This window comes from Vespula vulgaris, chromosome 8, assembly GCF_905475345.1.
Source record: "Vespula vulgaris chromosome 8, iyVesVulg1.1, whole genome shotgun sequence".
In the NCBI taxonomy this organism is placed as follows: domain Eukaryota; kingdom Metazoa; phylum Arthropoda; class Insecta; order Hymenoptera; family Vespidae; genus Vespula; species Vespula vulgaris.
The window spans coordinates 3,149,073-3,169,773 of record NC_066593.1 but is presented as its reverse complement, the minus strand read 5'-3'; the positions used below and the strand labels follow the sequence as shown (position 1 = coordinate 3,169,773).

The window sequence follows — 20,701 nt, the reverse complement described above, 5'->3', positions numbered from 1 at the left end:
AGTGATGCGAGAGACGAAAAAGATAATTGAATTCTTCGAACGCGAGCCGATCCATTCAGATCGAGTTAGATTTACATTCTTAATCGTAAACGATAGAACACGTTTTCACAGTTACCTGTTTTTTTTTGTTACTATTTGTTTTTTCAATTATTTATTTTTCTCTTTCTTTCCTTCTGTCGTTTTTTGTTTTCTTTTTTTTCGAGAAACATTGGCGATCGACTAATTTCAAAGATAATTATTTTCTTCAGAGCGATTAGAAAACCGATAGAAGAGGATTTAGTAAAAGCACGTTTCGCAATTCTTTAGTGTTTTTGTGCGGGAATGATCAGGATGAATCATAGTACTCGTTTCACGGCGAAATCCTGTAGAATTAGCCGGTAAGCGAGAAATCTCGTCCGGCCTGGGCGTTTCCACAGTTCTCTCTCTTTCTGTTTCTCCCTCTTTCCCTCTCTCTCTCTCTCTCTCTTACTTTCGTATTGCTGGTAGTGGTAGTGCGCGGGCCTCCTCCTTCCAAAAGATTCGTCTCGAAAGTCCGGACCGCAAAGTGGTACTTTGCCAAGCTCGAAAGGAGTATATTTCATCCCGAAACTTGCCTTGGCGTCTCACCTCCATCTATCCTTTTTCCTCTTCCGTCTCGTTCTCTCTCTCTCTCTCTCTCTCTCTCTCTCTCTCTCTCTCACGCGTCGTAAACGTACCATTCGCGATAAAGTCTCGTCGTACAGTAACGCCTAGAAATTTTCCCTTCTACTTTCCCTGACAAGTACTACCTACGTCGATCAATTAGAAAAGTTAAATTACTTTACGAAATAAATTGTTTACAAATCCGCGGCTCTACGTATACATATATAGGCGTTGCGTTTATACGTACGTACGTATATATGCGATAAAGGAACGTAGGAGTTGGATCAAATTCCGGCGTACTTTTCGAAAAGGTCTAGGAGCTTGATCAAGTCATTAACGTAAACGTTGTAAACGTGGAACGGTCCGAGCTCGAGAGATCGTCGATATTTGAGAGTATTCGGTAAATGCTTTATGTGGGAACATGTATGTGTATTTATGCATGTATGTCAATATACGTACATAGATATATTGTACTTACATAGATATCAACGTAGTATCTACCTACTCCTAGAAACTTCCAACCTGTTACCACAAACGTACCCAAGCTTCTTCTTTGTGCTAAGCTTCGAGCTTTGACCGAATCGCAGACAATCCCGCAAGTAGCACTTTCCCTTCCCTCGTTTCCCGATTTTACTGGTGACTTTGAGAATCAGAACACGCGAATTGTAGGTAAGGTTGCTATATACATATTAGGTACATAGGTACTTGTTAGAAGCAAACGTATGTATGTACGGTTAGTCAGTCGCCATCGTTATGCCTGAAGGGTGTCCCTTTGCTACGAGATCTCTTTACTTTCTATTCGTATGTATGTAACTGTATATATGTATATGTATATATCTATCTATGACGAATGATATATGCATTAGGGGTAGGATCGCACAAAGAGATACAAATGAAATAGCTCGCTTTTTACCACATTTCCTCTCGTCCGATCTTATGTGTGTGTCACCCCATAAAATACGACGATATTACGTTTATTTTTCTCTTCTTGTCTTTCTTCTTCTTCTTCTTCTTCTTCTTCTTCTTCTGCTTTTTCCTCTTCTTTTTTTCTTTTTTTTCTTCGCGAATCATTCCGACTAAATTTCTTACACCCATACGATTTTTTCTCTCCTTTCTTTGTCTCTTCTTTCTTTTTGTTTTATTTTATTTTTTATTTTCTTTCATTTTTTTTGAATTGCGATAAGTACCGTTCCTTTGCGGACAACGTTTCGAAGTCATATATATTTAATACATGCTATTTCTTTTGATATTTACGATAATGTAGGTAATACTTTTACGGCGGAGAATCTTTTAAGTATTGAAGGATAAGGGATAGGAGTAAATTCGAGAAAGCAGTTAGGGTGGAGCTCTTGCTGGGGACGTTCTGGTTTTGGATAGTTAGCGGGTGGTTTTAAGAGACAAACTTTGTGGAGGCTGCCGGTTAAACGTCGTTATACGAAACTCTCGTAACTTGAATTTCGTACGATATACATAGCAAAGGTTGAGAGTGAGAGAGAGTGAGAAAGAGAAAGAGAAAGAAAGAGAGAGAGAGAGAGAGAGAGAGAGAGAGAGAGCCTGAGAAAGATAAAGAGATAGAAAGAGACAGACAGACGGATAGACAGACAGATAGACAGATAGATAGATAGATAGATAGATAGAGACAAAGAGAGACAGAAAAGAAAAGAAACAAAGAGGAAGATAAAGAGATAGAGATAGATAGATAAACAGAGAAAGAGGTTAAGGTGAGTTATCAGTGGTCAAGCTTGTAGGAGCAGTTGTGACACTATTGGGATCGTCGAATCACAAGTTCGAACATACGCAAGCATTGTTACTTGATCATTATCGAAGATTGCTTCAATGGAATTTACCGATCATGGTTACTCCATTTTCTCTTATTGCTTTAGGACGATATCGGATCGTAAAAAAGATATCATAAAGATCGCAATTACTTTGCTCGCTATACAACGAGGATGGTTTTGTGCTAGATTCTGAGGAACAGTAAAAACGAGTTCTTATCTAGGAAGTAATCCAATATCGAGAAACATCTGTTTGTTATGTCGGCTGACCTGAACGAAAAACTTGGAAGGTTCGATCGACGTTTTACTCGGTCTAATTATCTGTTCCTTTTCTCTTTTTTTTCTTTTTATCGATCGATATAATAAACTCATTTAACGAATTAGCACTCTATTTTGAGATAATTAATCTTTACGTCAGTTTATTTGTGAAAAAAAGAAAAGAGAAATAATAACAAGGACGATTAATACTCGAGCGTCTGGAATTTCTTGGAAACATAGTCCACTAGTATTAGATACGAGTTAGAGGTTGCGTCTTATCCTTGATTTGATCTAAGTAATCGGTAATCTTAGTGCGTTGGATACGGTTCGAAATAACGACGATACCAAGTCCGAACCGCTTAAATCGTAATGAGAAGTGCTTTTGGATAGATACGAGAGGATAAGTCTCTAGCTAGGGTGAACTAGTAGCTTCCCAGTTCTTAGTTCAAACAAGTTGTTCTACTACGGAGGATTTGGCCTATCGAGAATAGAAGTCGAAACTGCGTTACCATCTAGGAAATCCCTCGGAGAATATCGTTTACTGTCGGAGACCCGATCGTGATCCATGGAAATTAATCTCCATTAAAAACTTTCCAACATCGATCCTCGTTACTACTCTTGACGTTTGTTAATCATGGAAAAAGCTATGCGTTTAAGGAAGGCTCGATAACAAATATGAAGGTATCGTTAAAAAAAGAAAAAAAAAAGAAAAGAAAAGAATAATAATTATCGCAATCGATCGATCCTTCGCGTATGTGATTTTGCAAAAATAAAATGAAGGTATGAGTATATATATATATACATGCGTATAAGATGTCTTCCATGGGAGAATAAATAAAGTAGTAGAAGCATTTTAGAGTTAGATCACGAACCATCTGGGAATAGCCGTCAAATGGCTGATTACCTTATTCCACCCGTGAGAATTTCCAAGCAAATGGAGATCCTGCAAGCAGGATACGATATCAAATCTATCGGATATAACCGATCGAACACGTCTCCGTCTTAGAATTATCACTGGTTGATGGATTAAGACCGAGCTGGACCTATTACGCACCTATCCACATACGATCTCTCGAACAAGATAAATCAGAATCTTATGTCATAATAATTTCACGTACGGTTAAATTTCTTTGTTGGATGAGTAACATTATCGGATAATAATAACGTTGAATAAATAAATCAAATCGCTTTAATATTCTAATCCATTTTCTTTTCCTTCCTTTTTTTAATATGAAGGAATGGACGATGAGTTTTATTAATGATATATCACAATGAATTTTTTCATTGAACGATCGATAGAAATCACTTGAAATCGATGAAATCTCGAAATAGTTTAAAACGGAAGTTATAACTAATCGAATCGAGGCACCACCGCGAGATATTAACGATAAATTAGGGTAAACGATTACACCGAAGTGGATCAAATATCCGCGAATCTTGCTACGAGTTTTCCGCAATTCGGGAACGCTAGATAGGCGCACGTTTCTCGTCGTGCCGGAGTAGCAACTTTGAATATATAGATTCGGTAAATCGGATGATTTGTAACAGGATATTAGGCTAGTTTCGAGTTTGATTTTGCCGTAGGAATTAGGCCGAGACGATATCATTGACCGCCAATGCGTTAACCCCGGAAATAAACGTTGGTAAAACTTTGCGAGCCTCGTTCGTTAGAACTTTTAACTACGAAACTTTCCTTCTAATTATTTTACCTATTCCCAAGATGTAGTTAGACCTAATTTAAATGGCACTGTACATATACGTACTTTACGTACGTACGTTCAAACGTACTATTCGTACGCGGGTATCTCTGGATCGTTCGAATTCGTTGCAGGTATCTCGAAGTTTTTATACAAAAAAAAAAAGGAAAGAAAGGAAAAGATAAAGAGAGAGAGAGAGAGAGAGAGGAGAAAAAAACTCCTAAAAAAGAGATAGGAAGAAGGAAGAACGACGAGCTCAGTTTGTTCGATTAATCGAAACTACTTATTGCATGCTGTTAAAGTATAAACGAAGTTATCAAAGTTTTCGAGTCACTCGTTAATCGGCAAGCGATGAAACAACGAGATAGGCGTCTATGCAATTTCCTTTCCTTTCTCCTTCTTTTTTCTTTTGTGTGTTTCTTCTTTTTCTTTTTCTTTTTATTTTTCCTTCTATTTTCTTTTCTTTTTTTTTTTTTTGTTTTCTTCAATCTATCAAAAGTCAGTAGAAACTCGAGTCCCTAGTCCGTCGGTACGAAATGAATATTCAGTGAGCTCGAAAGTGATGATAAAGACGAAATAAATTCACGGGTTCTGGCTCCACCGGGGTAGCTTGTCTTCTCGCGAACGACGAATCTCGATCGCGAATTCTATTTTCTTTATAATATTCGTTTCGCGAAGGAAGAAGGAACTTTTGTGAAGAAGAAAGATTGAGGAAAACAGTTTGGAAACAGGTTGACTTACCCCTTTTATACCATAGCTCGGTTTTAGGAATACATTCTGTGCTTCGTTCTCGTTCAGATGGTGTTAGAGGAGGGCGGTAAGGGCGGTAAGGGGTGGGGGATGGATAGGGGTGGAGGAAAAGCAGTGTTACCACGAACGAAGTAATAGAGAAATATATATTCAAAGTTATTCCAACTGTTTTCTTAGCCAGAGCCCCACCGAGTTGCAGCTGCGCAAGAGTTACGATATCGATGTCGTGGTTACGCTGACTCTATTGCAGCTTTGGCCTCGTATGCGAGAATTTAGAGTTACCTTATCCGCTCCAGGGCAAGGCTAACGAAGGGCCGACTACTCTATATAGGAACATATTGCTATGTCTATGTGTTTGGTTATGGTATTTCCGAATGTACCTATTGTTCCTTTGTAATTTCTGTTTTACGTGCATCGCACGAATTCAAGAGTGTCAACACTGAGAGAAAGAGAAAGACAGATAAATAGATAGATAGAGAGAGAGAGAGAGAGAAAAAGATAGATAGATAGATAGATAGATAGATAAATAGATGGAGAGAGAGAGAGAGAGTCAACAAGACGGCTATCGAAATGTTCCTGTAAAGCTGCTGTAGAGTACTACCGATCATCGATAACTTTAGACACTCCTTCCATTGATCGGACAACAATGATGATCCGAGTAACGTTGTCTAGTTTAATTCTAACTCATGCTGGTTAATCGATTCAGAAATTAACTCGAGTTCCTTCCTCGATCGATGTTTCTCACTCGATCGGGCCGACGAAATAAGCTCTCGGGAACTGGTTTGATCGAACGTTCTAACTCCTACGTTTTAGATCTATAAGGATAACCAATTGATAATCCTCTGTCCTTCGTTAGAAGATCGAATCCCTAATTGCGAAGAAGAGCAGACCGTTCGTCTCGTTGAACGAACGCCGACGAATAGCCGACGAACGATTGAACGACGGCCTCTTAGTCGAACGCAGCCCATTTCATCCTGAAAGAACAGTTAAACGTAGATTTTTGCGTCAACATGCAGGTGGGTGCGTTCGTTCCGTTCCACTTGCCGCATGCAATTTGGTGCTCGAGCTAAAGGCAAATCGTTAGACGCTCAATCGTTCATTCCACGAGGCAGAAAGAGTGAGAGAAAGATAGTTATGGTTCAATGAAGAAATGGAGAGAGAGAGAGAGAGAGAGAGAAAGAGAGAGAGAGAAAAAGAAATTTCAATGGAGAACAATTACTACTATTTCCTTTACTAGCTGCATCGTCACGAGGAAATCGTTACTTGCAAAGGTAGCAATAATTTTCTCCATTATTATGCTAAAGGAATGAGAGAAGATGGGAAGAAGAAGAAGAAAAATGATGATGACGATGATGAAGAAGAAGAAGAAGAAGGGCAGAATTATTAAAAAACAAAAAGAAGATTCGGGAAAACTACTTGTCGATTTTTCGGTGCTCGGTTCTGCTTTTTTTTATTTTTTCTCTTTTATTTATTTCTTTATTTCTTTTTCTTTTTTTTTTTTTTGCACCGACTCACTCGATCGATTTTATTTCATTTCATTCAATTAATTTCTTTAATTAACGACGATGATAAGAAAGATAGATAGATAGGAATGATAATATGGCGAGATATTTAGTGACGGTGATCATGAGAGGAGCGAAGATCATTGCGTGCATGTGCAGTAATCAGTGGTGTACCTATATTCAGGCTTGCTTCATATATATATATATATATATATATATATATATATATATATATATATATCTGTGAGCATGTTAGTCACGCGTGAAACTATATAATATATATATATATATATATATACAAGATATGTACAAACTCGTAAATGCCCTCCTAACTAATCACACAAGTGAATATACGAGGAAGAACGTCGGCGATTTAAAAAAAAAAACAAAAATTAATTTATTGCAAATAAATAGAAAAAAAAAACTATTGCAATTTATATTCTTATGGATTTTCGCCGATTTTCTTCCTGTTCGTGCCACGCGTGTTGGATCGAGAAAGACAGACAAAGAGAGAGAGAGAGAGAGAGAGAGAGAGAGAAAGATAGATATTACAGGCAGAGAAAGAGTGAGATAGAGGGAGAGGGAGAAGGAAAATAGAAATAGATAGGTATTCGAGTCGCAGGGGCACGTGTAGAGCTCGAGAAGAAAAGTTGGTGCAGTGGTGATCGTTCCTTCGCTAAGAAGCTAAGTTTTCGCGTGAGATTTAGCCAATTATATATATATATATATAAATAAATATATATATATATTATATTAATATATATAGACAGAGGTGCGTGTCAGGTGAACGATAGACGGCCGAGCCAATAAGCGAGTCAGAGCCATTGCTCTCTCTCTTTTTTCTAATTTTTTTTTGGTTTTTTTTATTTTTTTTTTTTTTTTACTTTTTTTGTTCTCGACTCTTTCTTTTACGTTTCTTTTCGTCTTCTTCCTCTTTTTTTTTATTTTTTTGCTTTCTCCTATTTATTCGTCTTTTTTTTTTTTTGTTTAACATTTACGTTTCGTCCGTTCTATTTTTTTTTTTTTTTTTTAATGGCTTCTAATGCATTATATTTTTTTTTGTTTTTACTTATTTTTTTTTTCGAAGTTTTTGTTTTTAATTCGTTTCATTCGAAAGCTTTGGTGGATACTGAGGCTTACCAGGTGGGACTCTGAGCTGGTGAAGGTGACCACGGCGCCGTGAAGTCGCCTCGCGTTAACCGAAGTCGCCGCAGCCTTCTTAAACCCGGTCCAATAGCGTGTGCGTGCGTGCGTGTCAGCCCCAAATTCACGTCACCACGAATGGGCGCACGTGCGAGAAGAGATTTCGGGGGAGGAGAAAGAGAGATAGAGAGAGATGATAGCAACAATCGGAGAATCGGCTTTTAGAATGATCGTTTTCGCCTAAACCGAGAGGGTGCCGTTGGGTACGTAGGGTTTGGGTAAAGGGCTGTCTTTTCCTTTTTTTTCTTTTCTTTTCTTTTTTTTTTTTTATTCGAAAGTTTTGTCGCGGATTTTTACTACTTCCTCGTACTTTATTTTCTTTTTTTTTTCTTTCTTTTCTTTTTCAACTATCAAGCTAAACAGAGAGGAAACGATAGATGGACGATTGGACAAGGTGTGTGTGTGTGTGTGTGTGTATATATATATATATATATGTATATATATATGTAATGTATATATATATGTATATAAGGAAAAAGTCAGCTATCAGTTTGATTCGATCATTGAGACTACTAGAAACGAAAAGAAAAAGAAAAAAAAAAAGAAAGAAAAAGAAATATTCTTTCTCGATGAGATCGATAGAATCTGTGAATTGTTTCCTATCGGGAAATATGAGAGGTACACATAATGTAAAACATATCTAATATCGGACCCTGTAAAACAAATATAATTAACTAACGCGTCGTGGAATGAAAAAGGAATTATGTACAGGTGGAATTGTCTTCGTACGATCGATTATTTGAGAACATTTTCAATGGTTTTAACGATTACAGAACCACCATGAGCTCTGTTGAGATTGATATGATCTGCATATATGGTCGTGATATGATATGTATGCATGTTGGATATATTAGTTGAGAGAGAAGTGTTTATACGTATAATATGTGTATGTTTGTATGTGTACGATCGAAATGAAGACGATGTGGTTTGACGATCGAATCGAGTCGTAAAGTTCAAATAACGTCGTAACTGATATTAACACATTGAATGCCGCGCACATAGATCATCCTTTGTATGATCGTAAAATGTCGTAAAAAAAAAGAACAAACATAAATTCTTTCATGTTCAATGGTTTTTTTTTCTTTTTATTAAAAAAATATTTCTTCATTCATCCATTATTTCTTCTTTCAAACGTCAATACTATCGAATATATATATATATATATAATATATATTAAGAATATGATTATAATAATAATTATTGTTCACATCATATTCTTCTCTATCCACTATTTTAATCACTTTTTTTCTTTTTTATGACTTTATATAAATATCATAATTAATCGTTTTTAATGTTACAGCGAACGGATTGTTACAGCGAAAACTAACCCAGCATCTAACGTGTTAAAAGCAATTAAATATCCTCGCAAAATTGCTTAACAATATGTGAGATCTCGTTTCGTATGGAAGGACAAGTTTCGAGAGGAATAACGTTATCACGATTCCCTTCTCATCTCGCGTTTATTCACGAAATTTTCTACGTGCGAAATTTACGCTCATCGTCAGCTTTAATTTTACTCGTTCGTAAAACGGTTGAAAAGTTCGAGGCTACTCGGTCGAAGATTAAAATCAATAAACTATGATAAAGAGAAGAACAGAGAGAAAGAGAGAGAGAGAGTTTGGTAGAAAGAAAAAGACAAAGACAAAGACAAAGAGAAAGAGAGAGGATAAGAGAATAATATAAAATAACGCGATATCGTGAAAATCTTTTATCGATCGTTTTATACGTTACGAGCGATGGCCGATGAACGAACGACCTCGGCAAAATTTAATTTTCTCTCGTGTGTACGTACGAATGATGTTCTCCGAATCGTTTCGATTTTCGATATGGTGATTATCGTGAACACGAAATAAAATTTAAATATAAAGTATCAATGTTCCGCGTACGAATCGGTTTTATCACTTTTCTCTTCCTTCTTTTCCGTTTTTTTTCTTCTTTTTTCTTCCTTTCCTTCTTTCATTTCGTCTCTTGCGAGCTTCGAAAAATCGACAAAGATAACGATCGAGTTTCATGATAATAGAAGAGAGAAAGAGAAAGAAATAAAAAGACAGACAGACAGACAGACAGAGAGTGACAGATAGATAGATAGATAGATAGACATATAGATAGATGATAAATAGATAGATAGATAGATAGAAAGCACGAGATATCTCGAGTATCTTCTAAGAGGTTTCAGTTGCTCGAAACTTTCTCCGGTATGCCTTGTAATATTGTGTCCTGAGAGCCCACATTAATAAGAGAGGTTTCGTCAGTGTGGTTGTACGACAGTGTAGTGCAACCCTTATTGCGAAACTTGTCTCATCAAGGGATTTTGCTTCTCAAACGGTGTCGCGAATCGATATCAAAGAGGGTTAGAGGATGTAATGGGGAGGATAGGGAGTATGGAGAGAATGGAAGGGTGATGGTAGTAGAAGGGGGTGCTTGAGGAAGGAAATAAAAATTCAACGGGGAAGTAAAGTGAGAACTCGATCGAAAATTAAAACGAGATCCTTCAAACTTTATGTTAATTTCCTAACGTCACGTTCGAAACCGAGGATGCATTTCAATCGACTACTCCTCTCTCTCCCTCTCTCCTACTCCCACACACACCCACCTATATCCATCTATACCCTTATCCCAACATCGATCAGCATCTATTTCTAACGAAAATAATTGTGATTGTTATTGAAATTCATTGATACCAATGAATATAGTTTTTCGATTAACATATCGAATTTCGACATGGGAATTTATTATTCAGAATCTCTAAAATGGCAGATTCAGTGACGGGAAGGAATAGTATTGAAATTTGCATAAAAATGTTTGTTTTATCTGATATATAATATCCTTTTTTTTCTCTCTTCTTCTCTCTCCGTTATTTTGTTTTTTCTTTTATTTCGCTTCTGCGTTGAATTCTATTTTTGTGCTTCAACAATTATTTTCTACGATCCCGCGGTACGGGAATTTATGATGTGCTATTTATATCTATGCTATGTAGTTTGAATATACCTGTGAACTTATTTTTTTAATTCACACGAATTCGTTCGTTTTGATCATTTAAATATAATATACATATGTCTTACATCGATACAAAACGAAACGATGTATTGTTTCTCGTTGAAAGAGAGTAAAAAAACATGAAAAAAATAAAAAGCAGAATAATTGAATCGAATGTAAGCGCAAACAATGCGATAGATGCATCCCGTTCCATATACATGTATATATGTACTTATGTATGCATGTATGTAATCTAAGTATGTATGCATGCATTCAACTATGAATGTATTATATATATATATATATATATATATATATATATATGCATACATGCGTACGTTACAGTAGAACCGTACAGTTTTCACCCTACGGACTCGTTCGTTACGTAACAGCTGTGAGCTAATAATGAATATGAAATACGCGCTTCCCGAGTCCAGCACTTCCGGTTTTTGAATTACGTCCCATTATTGCGTTACGTCCAAAAATAGTTGCGGTCGTTGCTAACGAAGATATCACGGATAACTTCGATTCGATAAACAAAAAAAATGAAACACTGCAAAAAAAAAGAAAACAAAGAGAGAGAGAGGGAGAGAGAGAGAGACAAAGAGACAAAGAGAATAAAAGAAAGAAATATTAATTTCAATTTTTCCTCTTCTCTCTCTTTCTCTTTGGAGCAGAAAACGAATGATTTCTTTGAAAAATGTTTTGCATGAAGAACTATATATCTTCTCGAGGCAGAATGTTATCATACTCTCATGCTTCTTCACTTTAAAATCACGACCCTTGGAATTTCGTCGTCGTCGGTACTTCTACATGTCGATCTACCTTTTAATTAACGCTTTACCTCCTTGAATTCACGCTGGTGCTTCTTTAATTAACCGGCCTACCTTTCTCTCTCCCGTGTTTCCAGGGAGTTAATTGCCCGAATTAACAACGGGAATTTAATTGACCAGTCTTTAGTCTCTCTTCTATATTCCGTTCTTCTTCTACTCTTTCCCTCTTTCTCTCTCTCTCTCTCTCTTTCTCATTCTATCTCTCTCTTTCACTCTTTCCCTATAGACTCACTTAATTTTCCAGTCTCCTGATACTCGAACGCCTTTCTTCCTTTTTTCCCTTCTTCTTCTCTTCTTCTTTTATTCTCTATTTTTTTCTGGGTGGAGGGTGAGTCTCTCTTTCCCTCTCCCCTTCTCCCTCTCTCTCTCTCTCTCTCTCTCATTTTTTTCTTCTTTTTTTTTCCTTTTAATTCACGTCTAGCAACGTATAATTATCATCTATCGTTAGTAATGTTCGCTTCAAGTATGATGACGATCGATCTCGGTAAAACTCATGAGAGTTGGTAAACTTTCGGGAAAATTCGCGAAAGCTCGTGTGGTTCACGTTGGAAAATCGTCGAGTTCGCGAACTAGGAAATTCGTAATTGGTTATTACACTCTCCCATATTTCTTTTCTCTTTCTCTCTCTCTCTCTCTCGCTCTCTCTCTCTCTCTGATTCTATATGCGTGTACGAGAATAGTTTCCCGTTCGAGTTTACTCTCCTGTAACGTTGAGTATTTGTACGATTATATTCACCGACTTCTGACTTCGATTCGAATAATTCAACGAGAAACGTTTCTCTAAAATTTAAATCATTCGAGTGAATCCTTTGTGAGGTAGGTTAGCGAGAAGCGTTCACGTGTACAGCTTTACAGATTCCTGGGCAGTCTTTGACTAATTGGATTAACGGATATTCCGGTGTTTTGCTTATTAATCCTCCGTTGTTGAGCTGCCATTGTTGAGACACGAAGATATGTGTCTAATCTGAGATTCTTGAAAATATTATATAATGTATACATACGTGTATATATATTGAAGGTATGTACATATTTATATGATATTTATATTATTATATAACATTAAATTAATTAACAATTTTATTTCACAATCGAAAATATCATTGTTATTATCTTCGTGCTATTATTATTTCCTGTGAATCGGTGTATACCATGATTAAATACCGTAACTAAAATGTTAAATAAACAATGTATTATAAACTTATCCGAACGTTTACCGAAGAGACTGAACAAAATTGTAGGAATTCATGAGATTCCAAGTGGATACCAGAGAGTTAATATATATATATATATATATGTATATACATGTATATATATATATACGCTGTATACGCTCTGTCATCTTCTATGTCAGGCCATTTCCAACTCGTAGATAATTTCGAAGGAAACGTTTCTCGTCGTTCCTCATTTGTAAACGCACTGCTCGCGGCGTGTATCACGCTTTTCCAATTAAATCACAGCTGACCGTCTCGTACGTTTGCGAAAATGTTCACTCGTTGAAATTATATCTTTGAGAGAAAGAAAAACAGAGATAGAGACGAAGAGAGAAAGAGAGAAAGAGAGAAAAAGAGTAAGAGAAAGAGAGAGTGAGAGAGTCTTATAATCGAGCAAAACTAATTACCACTCGACTCCAAATCGTTTAATGTCGCATCCAATATTATTATGTTTAACGAGGTGGTTCTAAAGGTGTATACTATTCTTGAAGATTCTTTAAAATTCTTTCGTAAAATTATTACAAATGTGGTTTGTCTGTAATTTTAAAATGCGATCGTCGATGAGCAATTAGGCCGAATGAGAAAAGACTTTTAATAATTGCATGAACGAAAAAAGTGGCCAATATTTTTTGTCTTCATCCCCCTCCCCCTCCTCTCTCTCTCTCTCTCTCTCTCTCTCTCTCTATCTCTCTATTTTTCTATTTTTCTTTTCTTTTTTAAACTTAGTCCGATAAGAAGGTTTATCGGTAATTAGAGACCTTGTTGAAGACTCAGTCAAGAACATGGCCATTCTTTTAATGGATATATATATATATATACACACATACACACGCACACATTATATACATACATACATATATATATATAAAGAGAGAGAGAGAGATATAATAGAAAGAGATTCAGGTCCCAGCATATTGCGTTTTAATTATCGGTAACTACCGCGATGAAAAAGAGATGAGAACGAGAAGAGAAGAAAAGCTCTGTCTTTTGCGGCCGAGGATGGAGAAAAAGTAGAGAATGGTAAAGAAAAAAAAAAAAAAGAAAGAAAGGAAAGAGAGAAAAATGAAAGAAAAAAGAAAAAAGAGAAAAAGAAGAAGCACTTTTCAGAGATGGATGGAGTCCAGAAATTTGTAGGATGCTTGCCGGTGCACCGTTCGATACCTTCTTTTCTAAGTTCATCAATTTACGTTAATAGTCTCCCCACTCTTTATTTTTTTTTCTTCCTTCCTTCCTTCCTTTCTTTCTTTCTTTCTTTCTTTCTTTCTTTCTTTCTTTCTTTCTTTCTTTCTTTCTATCTATCTATCTCTTTCTTGAATGTAATCGAAGCTCTGCACTCGATCCGAGAGAATAACAAAGCGATAATTACGAACGTTGCTCGAATTCACCTATTTTCACAAGAGGTTTCACGTTCGAATAAAAATACCGCTTGAGTGATCGTAAAAGTGAGAAAAGCAAAAAGATGAAGAGAAAAGAAGGGAAGGGAAGAAGGACGGAAAGGTAGAGGTGGAAGGGAGATGGTTTGAAGGAAAAGGGATTCGAGAAAATATCGAAAGAGAAAGATAGAAAAAATAAAAAAATAAAAAGGGGAAAATAGAAGCAAAGAAAAAAAAAGGGGAAAAGAAAAGAAAAAAGAAAAGTAGATGGTTTCTAAATGATGCGATCGTCGTATAGCGATCCTCTCGAAAACTTTCTATCTCGACGATGAACTCTCTCTTTCTCTCTCTCTCTCTCTCTCTCTCTCTCTCTCTCTCTCTCTCTGCCATGAAGTTACTCGAGGTCACGGACATAGTTAAAGGAAAATTACGCGACAGCTCATCTCTTCCTTCGTCTTATGAACGTTTCTTCTCGTATCTCGTCTTCCGCTACGTTGACGAGGAGAAGGAGGCAGGAAAGAGGACTTTTCGAAAATGTTCTATGATAGACGGCCGACTCAACTCGAGAGAATAAGAGAGACAGAGAGAAAGAGAGAGAGAGAATGAAAAAGGAAGAAAAAGAGAGAGAGAGAGAGAGAGAGAGAGAAAGAAAGAGAGAAGGACGAGCTTTAACATCCTCGTCACGTAGCTGCAAAACGTCGCGCCTCGTTTCGTTCGTGAATTACGTCCGCTTCTCTTCCGCCATTTATATCGATTTTTCTCCTTTCTCTTTTCCTTTTTTTCCTTCATTGTTATTCTCTTTTTCCCCCTTTATCATTTCTCTCTCTCTCTCTCTCTCTCTCTGCTTTCTCTTTATTGTTTTTTCATCGCACTGTATCATTCTACTTTTCCTTTCTACTTATTGCATGTACTTTTTTTCTTCTTCTCTTTTTTATTTCTTTTCTCCCTTGTTTTTTTATTTTTTTATCTTTTTTTTTTTGTTATAATTGTGTTCTCCATTTCGCAAGGTATATTTCAATGAATTTATTTTGTATTATTTTCTCTCTCTCTCTCTCTCTCTTTCCCTCTCTCTCTTTCTTTCTCTCGTTTTTCCTTTTTCTTTCTACTCGTAAATTTGATGATTTACGTCACATCGAATAGATACTACCCGAACCTACTCGAGTCTCTCTCGAAGAGTTCAACTATTAACGAGCTTCCTTCGACTTTTTTATCCTCTTTATCCTCTTTCGAATCTCGCTCGCGTACTAGGACTCTAGACTCTCTCTCTTTCTCTCTTTCTCTCTTTCTCTCTCTCTCTCTCTCTCTCTCTCTTTTCTCTCCTTTTTTCTTTACTCATGGCAACTTTACGAAAGTCCAGTCGGCAACGAAGTTAAACGTGCAAGACGCGTCGCGAGTAGTTATCCTGACCCCTTACGAGTCCTTATTCGATACGTATATATTCAAGTAGCATGTAAAAAGATCTTTTCATTAAAGTAGACGAAGATATAAAAACAGAAAGAAAACGATGTAAACATTTTCGACCGATAACATTCAAAAAACAAGTCTAATAAAAATCTAGATATCAATCTAATCAAGATAACATATGTACATGTAAAAAAAAATATTAGACTGTTTTAATACCAGAATAATTTGTGTCTATGTGTACGTGAATAATTTTTTGACAAGAAAAATATTTTTTCTTTCTTTCTTTCTTTTTCGTTCCTTCTTCTTTTTTTTTTTTTTTTAACATCAATCATCCCTTTTCATTCGCTCCGATTGTCATAAGTAATATCATTTAATTTAGATCTAATAAGAGCGCGAAACTACGTTGACTTTGAACGAGGAGAAGTAATATATCTACTTTTCTTATTTTCTTTCAGACATTCTCTCTTTCCGATGTATTCGCAATCCGGATCGGATTGGATCGGATCGGATCGGATCGGATCGGTTAGATCCGTTTCGATGTGAAACGAAAGAAGAGAAAGGAAGAACAAATGCCACGCGTATCATCCGCTTAGAGAAAAAGAGAGAGAGAGAGAGAAAGAGAGAAAGATATAGTGAGAAAGACAGAGAAAGAGAGAGAAAGATAGAGAGAGAGAGAGAGAGAGAGCGAATGAGAAAAGAAGAGAGACGCGTTTCCGAGTTACAACAGATTTACTTCGATCTCCCGTACTAGAAGGAATAATTTACTAACATCCTGTATGTAGTTCACCATATCCTCCGGGAATATTCAGTTGCTTTTAAACCTTAAACATGCTTACAGAAATGTTACTGACGATAAACCTGGTATTCGTTGAAATCGCAGATAAAAAAAAAAGAAAAGAGAAGAAGAAGAAAAAAGAAAAACGTATGTAAATAAAAGAAGGTAAGAGGGAGATGAGTTTATCATAAAAGGGTCAAACAACGATAACACATATCGGACAAATTTTGTCCTTCGTTTTAAAAGAAATGAAATGTTTTTGCTGCGTCAGTTACCGAGAAAGAGAAACAAACAAAGTGAGAGAGAGAGAAAGAGAGAGAGAGGGAGATATAAACAGAGAGAGAGAGAGAGAAGATCACTGTGACGTTCTCTCTACAAGATGACGGTGGAAGATCGGCCCATAAAAGGAGGTGAGGTGAGGTAGAATATGCGAGAACACGAAGGACGTTCCCATTTCGTTGGCTGCGATAGAAGGAAAGAGACGAGTGGAGCAAAGAGAAGAGACATCATCGGTTAACGTACCGAGTCGTATACGAGCTGTGTCGATGGCGACCATAATCCAAGAACGGTCACGCTCGTAAACGGCAGCTTACATGCGAGAGGACTAGGAATGTGCTTTGAAAGGAGGAAGAAAGAAATAGAGATAGAGGAGAGAGAGATGAAGAGAGATAGAATAACGTATCCTTCGTACTTGCAAACTCCGAGGTATGGGCTTTGAGCTTTAAGCGAGAGTTGTAAAAGTCTTGGTGACGACGCGTAGTTACATAAGAGAGAGAGAGAGAGGGGGAGGGGGAGGAGAGAGAGAGAAAGAGAGATGAGATTGAACAGGTTGATTTTAGCGTCATATTAGATATACTCATTCACTCTTTATATAGTTTATAGCTAGTTTTGACTTTATCATCGATTATTAAAGAGTATTATGTTATCGTCAACGTAATAATATCGATATTGGGATGATATCAGATGGTATTCGAAGAACGTAAGATGTTATAGGATATTTCTAATTTAACGATAAGTATATGTACACGGATATATATTTATTTACGTACGTTCGTTCGTAATATGACCGAAGAGATTAATAGTATTTCATAGATGATTTGATAGTTATTTTTTAATTTTAAAAGATTAACTCCTACCTCCCATCTTCTTTCTACTTTACCATCCTCTATTGCAAATATTTATCATTCTTATCACTATACCTTACTAGTATTAGTTTCGAAATATTATTTTTTTTATATTTCGTATCGATATTGAAAAAGTATCGATGTCAAGCCATACATAGAGCATCCTATAAAGTTTCCTTTTTACTCGACTCGATTCGATCGATCGACCGTTCTTATATATATACATATATATACATACATACACATATATATATATATATATATATATATATATATATGACCGTTCGTACGTCTGTATGTATATATGTTTATGTAAGAGAATGATGAGAGATGATGAATGATTAGGTTTTCGTGAAAATCCTTTTCGTTATATATAACGTTTATTATAACGAGATGCAAATGATAGGTGTAATTGACGAATCGACGAGCTTTTGAATGAAATTACATTTACATATACGATATTAAAAAGTGCCGTTATACATATATAACGTTACGCGAAAAGTTGTTCGTTCGATTTAAAAGGAATATGTATATATTTACTTCGTGTGTGCGTCTCAATGATTATTATCATTATCACTATTATTATTATTATTATTATTATTATTATTATTATCATTATCATTATCATTATCATTATTATTATTCGTTCGTATCTTTGATATTAGCATAAATAAATAAAAAAAGAAAAGAAACAAATAAGAAAGAAATATAATATACTCACGAGATGAGAATCTCTGGTGGTGAAAGTGATAGGATCTGAGGCTCTTGGTTCGCGACAGTGAAAATCCATTTTGCCCCAGGCTGCGGCACCCGCTGCACCACTTCTGGCCGCTTCTATCAGCTCCATTTTGACGCTTTCCGCGGTAAATTCCACCTGTAAGAAGACAAGGAAGAAAATTCTTTTTACTCGTTATATTTCATTTTGTTCAGAATATATTGGAATAATCAATGACCGGCAGTAACACAAAAGAAAGAGAAACTCTATCGGCTTTTTTCAACTTTTTTCAACCAATTTTTCTTTTTCTTTTCATTTCTTTTCTTCGTTCTTATTCTGTAATATACGAACAATGTCATTAATTAATGTTAATTGATTTAAATCGATTTGATGAACCTTGATCGATGATAATAGCGAATCATATAAATATATATGTATATACAAAAGAAATCCTGCCGAAAGGTGTCGTTTGTTTGTCCGTTTAGAAAAATGAGAATGATTTTCTGAGACGTTGTACCTTAGTAAAATCGTTTCGCCGTATTATTTTTCGAACGAGTCAGACGATAAGGAACGAATTTAATCGGGGTACGCTTGAGAGTGCGGAGGGAAGGTGATAAATCGACCGTCCAATTATTTTGGGATAACGTCGTACGTTGAAAGAGAGAGCGAGATAGATAGATAGATAGATAGATAGATAGAGAAACAGAAAGAGAGAGAGAGAGAGAGAGGAAGAGTGAAAAGACGATCACGAAACGAGACGACAAGGACTGATAGTCTTGAAAGTTGGCAGAAGGTGTTCAAGAAGAAGAAGAAGAAGAAGAAGAGGGGGAGGAGGATGAGGAGGAGAAGAAAAAGAAGGAGAAAGAGGAGAAGGAGAAGAATAACGTAGAAGGTGATTTATCTGTGTTGCATAAATCTTGTTGCGTTTATTGCTACGACAGTGTATAATGTTACGAAACTGGTGATGGTACTCTCGTTTCAACGGCCGTTATCCTATTCTCCGATGTCTTCTCTCTCGAAAGTCGTTATCGAGTGTAACGATCGTTTGTGCTTGCTCTTATCGTAAAAATCAGTTTTCAAAGGGCCAACTTGAAAGCAACTAAAGTATGTACGTACGTTTGTTATGTACATATCTATCTATCTATCTATCTATCTATCTATCTATCTATCTATCTATCTATCTATCTACCTATGTATGTACCTATTAAATATCGATGAACACAGTTGTCGACGTTTCGATTTCCTCCAAATATCTGAACGTTCATATCTACGTTTCAAATGGCTGATCGGTTAATCTGATCGCTATTAATGTCCTTCTTTGCTCATATATAACGTTGTAAATTTTTTGTAAACGCAAAATATATCGATATCTTTAAAAATTACGATTGAAACGATCGAGAGTTTTTACTCGTTTTGATGCGTTACATTGTATCGTTGAATATGTTCATTCGTAATGGATATTTTCTTTTAAGTACACGATTAGCTAGAGAAACTTTTGCACAAATTCGATAAAAAAGAAAAAAAAAAAACATTCGGAAAATATCGTCGGAATTCTATTAGTTCGTAGAAAGAAAGAAAAGTAATATAATAATTTCCGTATTCTCGAAATCGACGATTACGATTAATCGACGATTAAATACAAACAAACGACGAATTAACAATAGGTGATAACATGTAACAATTATATAAATTCTATTCTTTCATATATGATCCAGAGTGATCAATCGGATGTGCTTAATAATGAAACCGTACCAATTAATACCTAGAAAACCACGTACGGTCAATGATATTCAAAAAAAAAAAAAAAAAACCAAGAAAAAAACAGAAAAAAATAATCAAAAAAAGTGAGAAAAGATGGGAAGCTCGAATTTCCCTAGAGAATCGCTTTTTGATACGGACCGACGAGAGTAGCAGCGTGTGCTATTCGAATTGAGCGAAATGAAAACGGTATATACCTATAGATAGGTATGTAGGTAGTAGCCTAGGTACGTACGTACGTACTAGGTACGTTTTGAACGACTCGGGAACGAAACGAAACGAAACGAAACGAAACGAAACGAAACGGGTGTGCGTAGATATAGATGAAGCACACGCTTTTCGTGCTTTAGCCAGTAGCACCATACCCCCACTCTTTATTCCCTATACCTACGTCCTTCGCACTTTCCTATTTTCCACGTCTCCAACGCCGATATCCAATATCTGTAAACAATGCTCGGCATTTATTCGATCGTTTTGTTTGAACGATTCGTAACTCGCTCCCTCGTTCCCTCTTTGACGTCGAGGCTAAAGAAAAAAAAAAAAAAAAAAAGAAGAGAAAAAAAGTAGAGAAGAAAGAAAAAAGATTAAAAAAAAAAAAGAAGAACTTACAATTAAAAAAAAAAAAAAAGAAAGAAAGAAAGAACGAGAGGAGAATTTAATGAAAAAGCTTCGAGGAAGAAATAGAAGGAGGGGATGAAAAAAAAATGGGAAGAAATATTCTCCATA

At 36.1% G+C, this 20,701-nt stretch overlaps 1 protein-coding gene across 9 annotated transcripts in view; it reads right to left on the bottom strand.

Moving 5' to 3' along the window:
* Positions 1 to 20,701, bottom strand: part of LOC127065699 (neurexin-1) — a 287,672-nt gene that overhangs the window by 88,591 nt on the left and 178,380 nt on the right. For 6 of the 9 annotated variants that reach the window (XM_050998448.1, XM_050998442.1, XM_050998444.1 and 3 more), the window contains 2 exons: positions 18,224 to 18,376; positions 7,744 to 7,821 (listed from right to left, as the gene is read on the bottom strand). In XM_050998448.1, the coding sequence (XP_050854405.1) occupies positions 7,744 to 7,821; positions 18,224 to 18,376 (231 nt within the window). The remainder of the gene's footprint in view (positions 1 to 7,743; positions 7,822 to 18,223; positions 18,377 to 20,701) is intronic. The other 3 variants (XM_050998447.1, XM_050998450.1, XM_050998443.1) reach the window with 2 other exon arrangements.